The sequence below is a fragment of the Armigeres subalbatus genome, chromosome 3 (genome assembly GCF_024139115.2).
Source record: "Armigeres subalbatus isolate Guangzhou_Male chromosome 3, GZ_Asu_2, whole genome shotgun sequence".
NCBI lineage: Eukaryota > Metazoa > Arthropoda > Insecta > Diptera > Culicidae > Armigeres > Armigeres subalbatus.
Genome location: NC_085141.1, coordinates 267,249,605 through 267,262,920, shown reverse-complemented (window position 1 = coordinate 267,262,920; position 13,316 = coordinate 267,249,605). Strand labels below are relative to the sequence as shown.

At 42.0% G+C, this 13,316-nt stretch overlaps 1 protein-coding gene across 3 annotated transcripts in view; it reads left to right on the top strand.

The window, feature by feature from the left end:
• The window catches only part of LOC134224133 (protein Fe65 homolog), a 92,056-nt gene extending 79,831 nt beyond the window's left edge, over nucleotides 1-12,225 (top strand). For all 3 annotated transcript variants that reach the window (XM_062703388.1, XM_062703389.1, XM_062703387.1), the window contains 6 exons: nucleotides 1,905-2,035; nucleotides 2,094-2,293; nucleotides 2,362-2,544; nucleotides 2,607-2,774; nucleotides 2,979-3,982; nucleotides 4,220-12,225. In XM_062703388.1, the coding sequence (XP_062559372.1) occupies nucleotides 1,905-2,035; nucleotides 2,094-2,293; nucleotides 2,362-2,544; nucleotides 2,607-2,753 (661 nt within the window). In that variant the 3' untranslated portion in view covers nucleotides 2,754-2,774; nucleotides 2,979-3,982; nucleotides 4,220-12,225. The remainder of the gene's footprint in view (nucleotides 1-1,904; nucleotides 2,036-2,093; nucleotides 2,294-2,361; nucleotides 2,545-2,606; nucleotides 2,775-2,978; nucleotides 3,983-4,219) is intronic.
• Nucleotides 12,226-13,316: the final 1,091 nt, after the last annotated feature.

Here is a 13,316-nt window from a genome sequence, read left to right as displayed (position 1 = left end):
TTCTTGGAGGAACTTCCGGAGGACTTCCTAGAGGAATTTTCCAGTGGAATTTTTGGAGGAATTACTGGAGAATCTTCCGGAGGACTTCTTGCAGGAACTTTCGGATGACTTCTGGAGGAATTTCCAGAGGAATTCCTGGAGAAGTTTCCGGAGGAATTCCTGAAGGAACTTCCGGAGGGCTTCCTGGAGGAACTTTCGGAGAACTTCCTGGAGGAACTTCCGGAGGACTTTCTGGAGGAACTTCCGGAGGAATTCCTGGAGGAACTTCTCGAAGACTTCTTGGAGGAACTTTCAGGAGACTTATTGAAGAAGTTCCGGAGGACTTCCTAAAGGACTTCCAGAGAACTTCCTCGAGGAACTTCCGGAGGACTTCCTGGAGGAACTTCCGGAGGACTTCCTGGAGGAACTTCCGAAGGACTTCCTGGAGGAACTTCCGGAGGACTTCCTGGAGGAACTTCCGGAGGACTTCCTGGAGGAACTTCCGGCGGACTTCCTGGAGGAACTTCCGAAGGACTTCCTGGAAAAACTTCTGGAGGACTTTCTGAGGGAACTTCCGGAGGACTTCCTGGAAGAACTTCCGGACGACTTCCTGGAGGAACTTCTGGAGGACATTCTAGAGGAACTTCCGGAGGACTTCCTGGAGGAACTTCTGGAGGACTTCCAGAAGGAACTTCCGGAGGACTTCCTGAGCTCTTCGGGAAGGAACTTCTGGAAGAATTTCAGGAGGAACTTCAGGAGGACTTCCTGGAGGAACTTTCGGAGGATTTCTAGAGGTACTTCGGGAGGACTACCTGGAGGAACTTCCGGAGGACTTCCTGGAGGATCTTTTGGAAGACTACCTGGGAGAACTTTTTGAGGACTTCCTGGAGGAACTTCCGGAGGACTTCATGGAGGAACTTCCGGAGGACTTCCTAGAGGAACTTACAGGGGACTTCTTGGAGGAACTTCCAATGCGTGGAGGAACTTCTGGAGGTATTGCTGGAGGAACTTCTGAATGATCTTTCGGAGGAACTTCTTTAGGATCGTTCAGAGGAACATCCGGAGGAATTCCTGGTGGAACTTTTGGACAGCTCTCAGTGCAGTTCCTGGTGGAATTTACGGAAGAATTTGTGGAAGAAATTCGGAATTGCTTGAAATAAGCTCACGCCGACCTGCGTCGCTGCACCGCTGCCGCCGATTACCAACAGCGTGACCCCGCCTCCGATACATTTTCAATCGGTGCACAGGTCTACTGCTTGGAAATTTCGCGCAAATGTTGCGGCTTTGATTTCGGTCGGGGCCTACAATATAAAAATATAACACATACAAATTGATGCTTTTATCTAAAGGTTAATATTAGGTTATTAAAGCAGACAACTGTTGGTTAAGTTTGAAAGGACACATTTGTAGTTTAAGTAAGTTAATTGTATTGTTTGACGAATTGTTATTGGCTTCCAGATTCTGGCATATATTTCCATGAAGTACGGAAAAAACAACTGTGTAGCAATGTATACAGAATTCAAAAACTTTTTGAATAATAAAAGTTATTTGGTTTCCTGATACCTACTTGGGTATCTTCGAAATTTCCAAAAAAATATTTCCCGGGTTTCGGGAAATGGTATGCGTTAATAGAATTTATAAAATCTATACCCCTATCTAAAGATCTATTTTTACCTCTTTCGTGTGTTTTTTCTCATTTTTATAATGCGCCAGAAGGGCACCACCAACGCTAGGTGGATTAATCTGGGTTTTGAAGATTGTCTTTTGATAAACTTAACAGAGTCGATTTAGCTAATATATGTTTATCGGGAAAGGTTTATTTCATCTTGTGTGTTTTTATATGTGATGTCTATAAGGATGCTCATATGCTTTGCAGTCAATTTAAATGAATTACCAAACAATCTATTTCTATTTTTTACCTACAGAGACATTTGCAAGCGAATAATGATTGAACGATCCCTCCAGCTCGATGTGAGCAGTTCTAGTTCGGGCAGCTCCCGCTGTGCAATACGTCCTACTGATCTACCAACCGAGAACCGACGATGGATACGACACCGTACGTACTCGTGTGTTTCTACACCACATTTAACAATAATGACTGTCTTCCTCAACAGCGGCATCTTTTCCCACTCCAATGGAGGAACCGAAAAAGGTTCTGAGGGCGCAATATCTCGGTTCGCTCGAAGTTGATCAACCCACCGGCATGGAGGTGCTGAATGATGCCATTGACAAGCTTGTTACCAGCATTCCGGTGGAAAACTGGGACGGCGTTAACGTTTCTGTGGCTCCCAGTATGATCAGTGTGAATACATCGGTGAGTTATCGGTTCACCTCGCATAGTTTATGAATGCCGCATTACAAAGAAGTTTCATTCGATTCCAGGACACGGAGGCACGTTTGTTATGCGAATGTAGGGTGAGGTATCTTAGCTTTTTGGGAATTGGAAAGAATATCAAGAATTGTGCGTTTATCATGCATACGGCGCAAGACAAATTTGTAGCACACGTGTTTCACTGCGAACCATCTAGCGGGGCACTGTGCAAAACGATAGAAGCTGCTTGCAAGGTGAGCTTGATTGGAATTTAGTATATCGTCAGTTGAACCAAAACACGGATTGTCTCTTTCAGCTTCGATACCAGAAATGTCTCGATGCTCACCCGGAAGGTAGTGGTCGCTACTCGGCTGATTCCCACACACCCGGAAAAGGAATTGGAGCGACTTTAAAAAACTTGATGAGCTCGTTCTCACTAAAAAAGGATAAGGCCAGTTCCTGAGAACGAGCAAAATCGCTGCAGGTACAGTATTGCATTGCATTACCCAGAAGTTGAATGTCCTCCAGATTCTTACAACATGTACAATTACCCCTTTTTTACCCCCACGTGGTCCCTCCAATCATCCCCAATAAAAATGTCATTTCAACACGACTCACAAATACACCGAACCCCTGCCATTCGCATTTCCACCTGTAGTAAATCAAGACCCCCGTAATTGTAATTTAGGAAATCTGGCCACACGCCGCGGAGAGGGAAGTCATCCCCCATCGGCACCTGCAGTCGCCGCTGATAAACAAGAGAATCTTCGAGTGTCCCAACAGTCCTTAGCGTATGATGCTACCAGCAGCCTGGCAGAAGATAGCACTCACCAAAGCCGCTGGAGCTCCCTGTAGTACTAGTAGTAGAATTGACAGCAGCAGCCGCAAATCATCGCTGTCGTCGCTGTCGATAGCATCCATCGCGTCCACGCTATCGACGGAAACGTCCATCACGATGGTGACGTACATCAATTTCAACAGCAGCAGCAGCAGCAACAACCATCAGCAAACAACAGCCAGTATCATAGACAGCGACAGTGATAGTTTTAGCAATAGTTTATTGAGTCATCGAAACACTGTTGACGAAGTATCGCTCGAACAGTTGAAACAGCAGCAGCAGCAGCAGCAGGTTCTGCTGCCCAAGGATGACGACGGAAGCAACAGTAAGCTAGATCGAGTGATTGAAGAGTCCTTGTAATTGTACGCCGCTGATTCATCACCTGATTTCTAGTTTGGCTGAGTTCGGTAAATGTTGGTATTAGCTAAAACAAATATGTAGTTTGTAATTTGTATAGACAGTGTGAGCAGAGAACAGATTATATGTTCAACATTTATTTTACAACACCACGAAACGATGGAAATGGAAAACGATCAGTCGATGGGAATTGAGAGACCACTATATGTTGAAGTTTGAAAGTGAAAAGTAAGTCGGTTGAATGAGTGTGATGGTTTTTAGTACAGAGATCTCGTGTGAAATTTACCATTCGCGACATAGTTAGGATATATCGCAGAATTATTTTTTGATTTACCCGCGGTCCTCAGCTATGCTACGCAGAATGGATAATTCTTATCCCACCTTATGAGTAGGATAATATTGAAACTATTCCTAAGCCGTTATCTGCTTTTGTTTAAATCAAAATAGCTCAATACGTTAAAAATTTCGAAACATTTCTCTAGTGGATATACTGGTAGGTATACGATGTCTAGAATTTCAAAAGCAACTATCTTTATTGGGTTAGGTAAAAACAAATTTACTTGGCCTAGAAGGCTCAGACAGTCGTTTCGGCCAAATAGTTTGTCAAAAGCAAACACGTTTTTGTCTGTGACAATTACACTTCTTGTTAATATGTGATCATAATGTGGTTGTTATCATCCTGTAAGTGTGTATCAGACGTTTAAGGATTTATTTTGATTCGATTTGGTCTCAAGAAGTTGCACATAATTGAACATCAGAATATTGTAATCCACGATCGTATAGTGAAAATCAGAAGCATCCTCACTGTGAGAGGCTTTGAATATATTTAATCAATTTAACAAATTACCGATATTGACCGATAATGAGATAGGTATTCCATCATCGATTTTGTGGATAACGACGTTTTGGAACACCGCTGTTATAACCCGTAACGCTAGGTAGACACCTTTACGTGGTGTGTTACGGGGTAAGATTTACCACGGTTACATTGCAGGCTACAGGCAAATCCTGACCCAACGAATACCTTCCTCATTATCCAACTCCGTGATACTTATGAGGGTGTCGCTAAGTAGGTGGCCTCTCGTTAAGTAAGTACCACATCAACACTTCCTTCCTCTCCCTAGTTACGGTGAAGATGAGCGTGGCCATGAGTAGTAATCCTCATGCTTTTGTTATTTTTGTCTAATCAAGGTCCACTACCCTTCTTGATTTCTGATAGCATTCTAGATAAGGATATCAAAAGTAAAACATGAGTATCACTAGTGTCCAATCTACGAATTACACCGTAACAATGCTAATGCTAGTGCTAATAATGACGTTTTGGAACACCGTAGTTAATCGTGTGGTGCACGAAGCCTATTGAAGCATCATCATTCTAGACGATTACCGACTATCGCCTTAACCTGTTGTATCTTTGTCGACTTATGACTTATTTTCATCAAGTCTCTGTGTCTGATACTGCGATGTCCTTCTCGGTTCCAATTTAACTTTTGTTTTATAAGTGATGAACTTCTTGTACAGAAAAAATCACAGTAATGAAGAGATTCTACGTTGAAATAAGATATTCGCATTTTGGTGCGATGTGTCTTTTTTTACCCAAAGCAGATCAGCCAAGATGAGGGATGATGCTCCTTTGTCTTCCTTCCTGATACCGATGAATTCGGCGGCCTTCGTTGCGGTCTGCAGGATTTAACAAACGATCCTTAGTGCCATTATTGTCTATGTAATGGGATCAAAGGTCAATCGGGCTTAGCACAGTCAGTGAAAGCACGGACCTTATGGGAGAAATCTCTATTTCGAAGGTCCATCATTTTGGTCTTGATAGTTTTTGTCTTGCGAACACAACATGTCTCAAGCGCAGGTTGCCCAGTGTGAAAGGCATTAGTCATTGTCGTATATATGTGGGGGGGGGGGGTGTTCTAACCCCTCTAGGACTTGAAAAGTTAGTTAGCAGTGAAATCAATGTTCAACATATAGCATAATGAATTACTGAAAAAGTTTGAAGACAAAAGAGTTATCTCCCATATTCACCCTATCATAATGAAATAAGTAGAAGACATATGAGCTTGTTTCTCATTTCCGAGACAGATTCTTGTGTGGCAGTGAAATTGCACTTGGTGTAATGATTAAAAAGCAATATCTAATTTACTTGAAAGCATCAAAGTAAGCTTGATATGAACAACAACGGAGAGCCACCAAAATATCAATCGAAGCAATCGCCAGCAGTCAAAGGGATGTGATTAACCATCACGAACTGGAATGACAATTTATCAGCAGACTTCCGCTTGCTTAGCAGCATGATAATATTCACAAATCCCAACAGCATTCTAGATTCCTTCATCAGAATCCACAGGAATTTTCATCAGAATCTGAGCAGAATTCTCATTGGAATCTCGTAAGAATTCATTTCAGAATCATCGAAGACTTCCAACCGGAATCCAGAAGAATTCACATTAGATGCTTTTCGGTATCGTTGAGGGATCTGTGGGGACACCCTTCATTATCCATGGAGAATTTGTTTCGGAATCATTCGGAGACTTGCTTCTGAATACCTTAACGATTTTTTTCAGAGCACTTTTTTAATAATTTAATTCGGAGTCTCTCTACGTTTTGCCTTGAAATCCCTCAATGATTTTCTCTGGAATTCCTCGACGATCACAATCCCTCCGACGAATTGCTTCGTAATCTTTCGATGATTTGCTTCAACATCCCAGGAAGATTCTTTACGGAATCATTCGACGATTCTTTTCAGAATACGGTTAGCTTTGGAATTTCTCGAAGACTTAGTTCACTGGAGGATTCTCTACGGAATCCCTGGAGGATTAATTTGGAGTGCCTCCCCAATAAACAGTGGCGGTGTGTAAAGCGCTTATATAGCCAGAAATAGTCTTATTCAGCTGTAAAACTAGCTTATTCTGCTAAAACTGTTTGTTGGGTTGACAATTTGCTTTGGAACCCCTCGACAGATTGCTTCGGAATCCTTCGACGATTTGCTACTACATCCGTGGAGCATTACCTACGAAATCCCTGGAACTTTCATGTTGGAATTCCTGGAGAATTTCCGACAGAGTCTCAGGAACATTTCCGTTGGAACTCCTGGAACATTCCCGTCAGAATTCCTGGAGGATTCCATTCGGAATCTCTAGAAGATTCTCATTGGAATCTAGAAATATTTCCGTTGGATTCTGTGGATTACGGAAGATTACGGAGCCTGCGAGGTGGGACATTATTATTAATCTCTTGTAGAAGTTCCGGGCAGTCGATATTACCCTCCAACACATCAAATACAAACAACCATTGAATTTTCTTTCTCCGGGCCAATAGCGTCTCCAAATTAATCAACATACATCGCGGTCGATTTTCCGATAAGTGATATGATATTTGGTTGTTTTTCATTGTAAACTCTCCAAAAGAAGTCGGCGAAAATGCTTGTGGCTTCAGTTTTCGGTAGTCACTTCGTTGAACTCAACATTGGTTGGTATTTTAGGAGTAGCTTTCAAGGATTTTACAAACTTCCAGAGTGATGCTGGGTTTTGCTTCAAGTCTCGCTGTATTTGTTCCATGTGTTCAGTGTGTGTTTTGGTCAATAAACTCTTGTACATTCCATATATCGCAGGTGAGTACTATCGACGGGTGTGCCCCGTTAGACATATGTACGTTAGCCATAAGTACGTTAGCCATAAGTACGTTAGGCATAATGGACGTTAGACATAACGGACGTTAGGTATCATGTACGTTGGGCATAATGGACGTTAGGCATAAAATTACCCAAAGAACAGCTTATGCCTAACGTCGCGGACCCCTATCGACTAAGGATCTCGATTTGAAAAAACGTTTTCTTAACTTGCACAGCTTGTTTCTCATATGACGATGTTCAGCAGTCCACCATGGTTTCCGCTTCGTTTCAGTTGCCGTACGACGTACACAAGGGATATGACAGTTCAATATTTCAGAAAGCTGTTCATAAAAGATTGCTGTATTTGCATCGACTGTATTACTAGTAAAATACTGCGACCAGTCGATATAAGCTATAGCACTATTCAGTGCTTGAAAATCGGCGCGCCTAAAGTCCATCTGAATAATTACATTTTGTTGTTCTGGACTATTCACTATGTTGCCACAACTGTGAGTCAGTATGACAAATGGCTTGTGATGAGGATCCATCGGCAGTAATGGCTGGGTAGCTTATTATTCAATTATTTCAATAACGTCCGAGGCATTGACAAAATCTAAATCTAGCAAACGTCCATTTAGGTTCGTGATATAATTTACTTGAATCAGTCCATGAGCAGGCAATGATTCAAGAAGTGCTAATTCTTGTTCGGAACTGGCGTTAGTAAGAGATATGCTCCGAGATCTTCGTCAAGATTCCACTTAAGATCAAAATATCTTGATCTTGCAGTTGACCAAGAATGGTAACAATTGAAGTGGAATGCGTCCAGTACAAACTGGGACTTGAATTTGGACGTAGATATATACTCACGAATATTGAATGCGTAGAAACCATGATGCGAACAACGACTTGTTCAAGTAATCTGATAACGAGACCGCATTACAATTAAGATTGCTTTTTATGGCAATTAACACTCCTCCTCCTCGAAAAAAAATCGCTAGTATGAACACTACGATCACAACGGAAGAAATAGTAATCTGATGATATCTCGGAGCTGCAGATGTTATCCCGGAGCCAAGTTTCGGTAAATACTAATACATCTCATAGTCACAGCTTGATAGCAGCGTCCGTAATTCGTCCAATTTTGTTCGTAATTCGCGTACATTTTTAAAGTACAATGCCAATAGGTTATCCAATGATGTTCGTATATGTTATGTTGTAGCTTGTTGGTTGGTTGTCGTCTCGTCTTCACATCTTGTGCAAAAAACTGATACACAATCAGGCACAGTAGAAACAGATGAATGATAATACTTGAATACGGGTGGATTTCGGAAGACCCGGTTTTCCAACTCAAGCGCAGGACCGGAATGACTATTGATTGCTGGCAGAAGTAGCTCGACTGCATTGAGGGAAATTGGGGCTTCCTTGAGGCAGGGCAAGGGCAAGTGTGCATTCTGGTTGATAATTTGTATGATTGGTGGAAGTTGTTCGGACAGAGCTATCATCCTGGCAGTTTGATGAGACAATTACGCTGGAATTTGAAGCATCTTCAGGTACAGTGGAATTGAATATGCAACGATACTTGTCTATAACTGGGTTTCGGAAGACCCCGTTTTCTAACTCAAGCGCAGGACCGGAATGGCTGTTGTTCGCTGGCAGAGAGGGCACCACTTCTTTGAGAGGAATTGGGGCTTCCTAAACGCGGTGGAAAATGTTGCATTTCGGTTGACAATGAAGTTAATGTGCATACGATTCGATGGATGTACGTAGATGACGATAATCACGTTCTACAACTGCGTCTGACGATGGATGGGTGATTGTTTTTTATTGTGGTCAAATGCTCGAACATTAACGATTTCTGGCCAGTACCACGGATTTCCAATCATTTCCGAAACAGCTTTATTGACAGAAAATTTGAAGGATACGAATTAGAGGTCGTTCAGTTTCTTCCCACGAGGCACCAGTTTGACCACTCTAATCGAAAAGCTATCAACGTTAGATATTTCCTGAACATAGAGCTTGATATCCTCTTCCTTTTGATCCGGCGTGAATGGAGTCATGTAAAAGTCCTTCATATTGGGTGCGCATTGTACCAGTTTCGCAACACTTAATGGTCCGGAACGCGGTCCCGCGCTGCTAAGTAGTTGAACATTACTGTTTGCCGACTGCGTATTGTTTCTTTGGAAAGCGATTTCAGTGCGCGGTGGTTGATGTTTTCGGATGACGTGATGATGTAGTGGGAGTTGAAGCTTTGGCATAGACTTGGCCGCTTGAACTTGAAGATGGTTTCTTGGTTAGGATATGCACTCGTTTATTCGACCCCACTATAAACTTTTCTGAATTATGGGCAACTGTTGAGTTTATTTCATCCAGTACTTCAAAAAAAGATGTGTCCCTACACTGCCGTTCTACGCATAATTGTCCCATGTTACCTTTGATGAAAAAATCCAAACTCGAGTCAATTTGTTCCACCAATTTATAAAATCGATTCGATCTTAAAATTTAACAAATATTTTTGGAATGTTATGAGCGTAGGCAACACTTTTCCGGGACATAAAACGAATCCCTACTTATTTAAACGGTTTTCAGCCTCTATTATTATCAGGCAAAAACTTTATTTTTTCAGTGGGACAAATTGACTCGAGTTTGAGATTTTTCATCAAGGGTAACATGGGACAATTATGCGTAGAAGGGCAGTACAGGACCTGGAGTGTTGGATAGGATCGTTTGTGTCGTCGAAATTCAGCAAATCCAAATTACGTTGGAGAGATGTTTGATCTGAGGACTGATTCACATTCACTTGCTTCTGTTGCTGGTGTCTACCGTAGAGTGTTTTGTTGATTTTGCTTAGATTCTCCCCGTAATTACCAAGGCGTGTGTCCATAGAGTCTGTTCTTATTAATAATTCCCGCAGTGCTTTTATAATCGTTTTTTCTCGGTCGTAAACTGCTGGGTCGTAATTCAGTCGACAGGCTTCACAGAACCAGTACAGTCCAACGTTTTTTTTTTTTTTTTTTTGTCTTTATTAATGAGGTTTTCGGCCCTTGACCGGTTCACCTCAAAAGTCCAACGTTTGCCGACCATGATGCGACTTAAAGAGTCCAAAACAAATATGATGGCATAACATGCCACATGTCCCACTGCATGTTACAGTCCTACCAGCATTCTGTGGATTTGAACAAACTCGACAAGCCTTCATGTCGTTAACTGCAAATTCGATAACAGTTCAATGATACGCAATGCGACTGTACTTTAAATATATCGGTGATGCACCTTTCAATTGGCAACAGGTCAAATTAGCAAATGACTGTAGCTGATGATATTGCTTTGGAATGTAGATTCACAACATCAATATGCCGAAAAACGCTTATCGCTTAATAACTAACATAACATAACATAGTTCATGTTTATTGCCACTGTTTATCACGACGAGACACACATATAGTCGACTGGAAATAAATTAAACAATAGACGAGACACCTTAAGCGTATAGGACGAGAAAATAGTAGCGCGCGAGGTAGTGAATGATGTATACGGTTCAGCGGTTCCCAAACAATCCTCCCTCCCGTCGAGATAACGGGAGGATAATTTACGTTCAAATTTCTGGAATATTCCCGTCGGTATTCCTGGAGGATGGAGGATATCTAGAAGTTTCTCATAGGAATCTCTGGAACATTCCCGTCGGACTCCTTGGAACATTTCTGCTGGAATCCCTGGTGGATTATCTTCCGAACCCCTGGAGATTCCCTTCGGTATGCTTGGCGGATTCCCTCGAATTCTCTAGAGATTCCCCTCGGAATCCCTGAACCATTCAAGTCGGAATCAATAAAGTATTCTCATCGGAATCCTTGGAGGATTCTCGTCGGAGCCCCTGGAGGAATTTTGCATATTTTGTTTATGAAATATACAATAATATTCACTGCCTCAGTGGGAACTTGACGGCGATCCATCACAAATTGTCCTTTGAGTGTGCTGGACAAAGCCGAGCGCTACTACACTTAGACGCAATAACCAAGCGCTATCAATTTGAGTCATTGTAGCAATCATCGGCAAGTAAACAAACACACTTCGATACTGTGGGCTACAACAGAAAGCACGTGCTTGAGAAAAGAGAATACGGATGAGTGTCATTGATCCGCAATTGCCTTAGGTGGTTGGACCGGATTCATCACATTACCACTAAGATTACTTAATGAGGTGTTAAAATGTTCAAGAATTTTTGAAAAGATACTCAAAGTAGATAAAATAGATGAAGGGGCTATAGTTGTTGTTGATAATTTGGCCGGGATAGCGGGCGCCGACCTATCGAAGTTCCAACTTCGACTTCCACCGAATAGTGGTAGCCGAAGCTGGTAGCTTGGTTGACTATCGGTTGAGCTATTTGGTCGTCCATGTTGGTGACAAAGATGCCGAGCGTAGTGTGGGCTCCGTACCGTGTCGACTGAGTAATGAACCTCCAGCTCATCGTTGCACCAGATTATGTCAATTCGGGGGCCCTCCTTAGCCGCGCGGTCAGACGCGGACTTGGGGTCCGCTTCTTCAATCTGTTCCTCGAGAGTTCATGAAACAGTTTTGAGTTCCTTTGCCGAAACGGAAACAGTTCATACATTGAGGATCGTCTCGAAGCACCGGTTTATATTTGGTCTACTCGATCTTGATGGGCTTGATGAGCATGAGATTCTTCAATGTGGTTTTACCATCAGGCACTGAGAACAGACATGAAACAAAATTTCGTTAAAAACGTGTGTAAAGATTTAAATCGCACCTCAGCGCCACCAACGCAGGCTGCACGACATAAAAACTCAATCTCACTAAGTGATGGCGTTGGCATACACTACATAAACAATGTAGTGTTACCACCTAGGAGCGAATTTAGGGGGAATAAGGAATGAACACTAGCGCTAAAAAGTATTACGGAGAAAAAGAAAAATTTAGATAGCTTCGCGGAAATAACGCGCAGAGGGCAATCCCCGCATGGAACAAGTCGTACACAGTGTGCGTTGAACTGCACATTATTTATATCAAATCAACTGTCATGAGGTCCATGATTTTAACGGCGTGTTTGCAAGTGTGTATAAACATAGCATGACTAAACCGTCTAAGACGAATTAAGTACTGTCCATTTAATTCCACCAGTTAATTTTCGTTATCTTTGCAGATACGTATTTCGACCACAACTGTGTGGTCGTCTTCAGTGTCTTGTACTTGACTCGACTTGTACAAGACACTGAAGACGACCACACAGTTGTGGTCGAAATACGTATCTGCAAAGATAACGAAAATTAACTGGTGGAATTAAATGGACAGTACTTAATTCGTCTTAGACGGTTTAATACATTCCACTAAAAGAGCTTAATATATTTTTCTGATAGCATGACTAATCATCAGAACCCTGCCGGTGTCAAGTAACTCGTAATTTACAGGATTGATCCCGTGCGGCACTGATGTATGATAAAACTGGAATCATGAGCCATCAAATTAATTTTACCATAGTTGTGCTTCTCAACATTAGATATTGATTGCATAAAAATTTAATATGTTATGGCTCAGCTAAAAGCAGTTCACCAATGAAATATTTTAGAAATTCAAAAGAACGTCAAGCAGATTCATGTCCCTAGACTCTTGTGTTGTTCGTAGTGATCGATATCCTCGACGGCTAATTATACCTGGCCAGACCAGGAGGCAATCGTGTTCGGTTTGTTAAGAATCTCACCCAACACCACGATTTAGGTCAGTAAGCTTCGAGCGACACACGATCACTCTGGCTGGAAGGACCTGCTTGCTAATACATGCAACATTTCATAAATGCTTCCTTCCTCTGTCAAACTTCACCAGATCCTAGGCTAGCTCCACAACTCGCAATGGCCAGGAGAGAGCTCATTTAGCGCTTGGACATTTTAATGTCCTTATTTCTATATTGAATTGAATGTAGAAATGACAATAACATAAATATAAACAAAACATTGTAAATTAAGCATTAGCCACCTTTGATCACTATTCTGGAAAATATTCCTTGGAGGCGGATTCAATTTTCTCGGCTTCCAAATTTTTCTTGCAATGCGTAATAAAATACGGAAAATTTTAACCATATTTATCAGCACACTAGCACCGCGCAACGGGGGCATAACGATATACTTCAAAATGGCCAGTACAAACATTAACACAACCACGCAAATGAAGATGAACGTCTGTTCTCTGTGCTCCAGGTTCACCAGTTA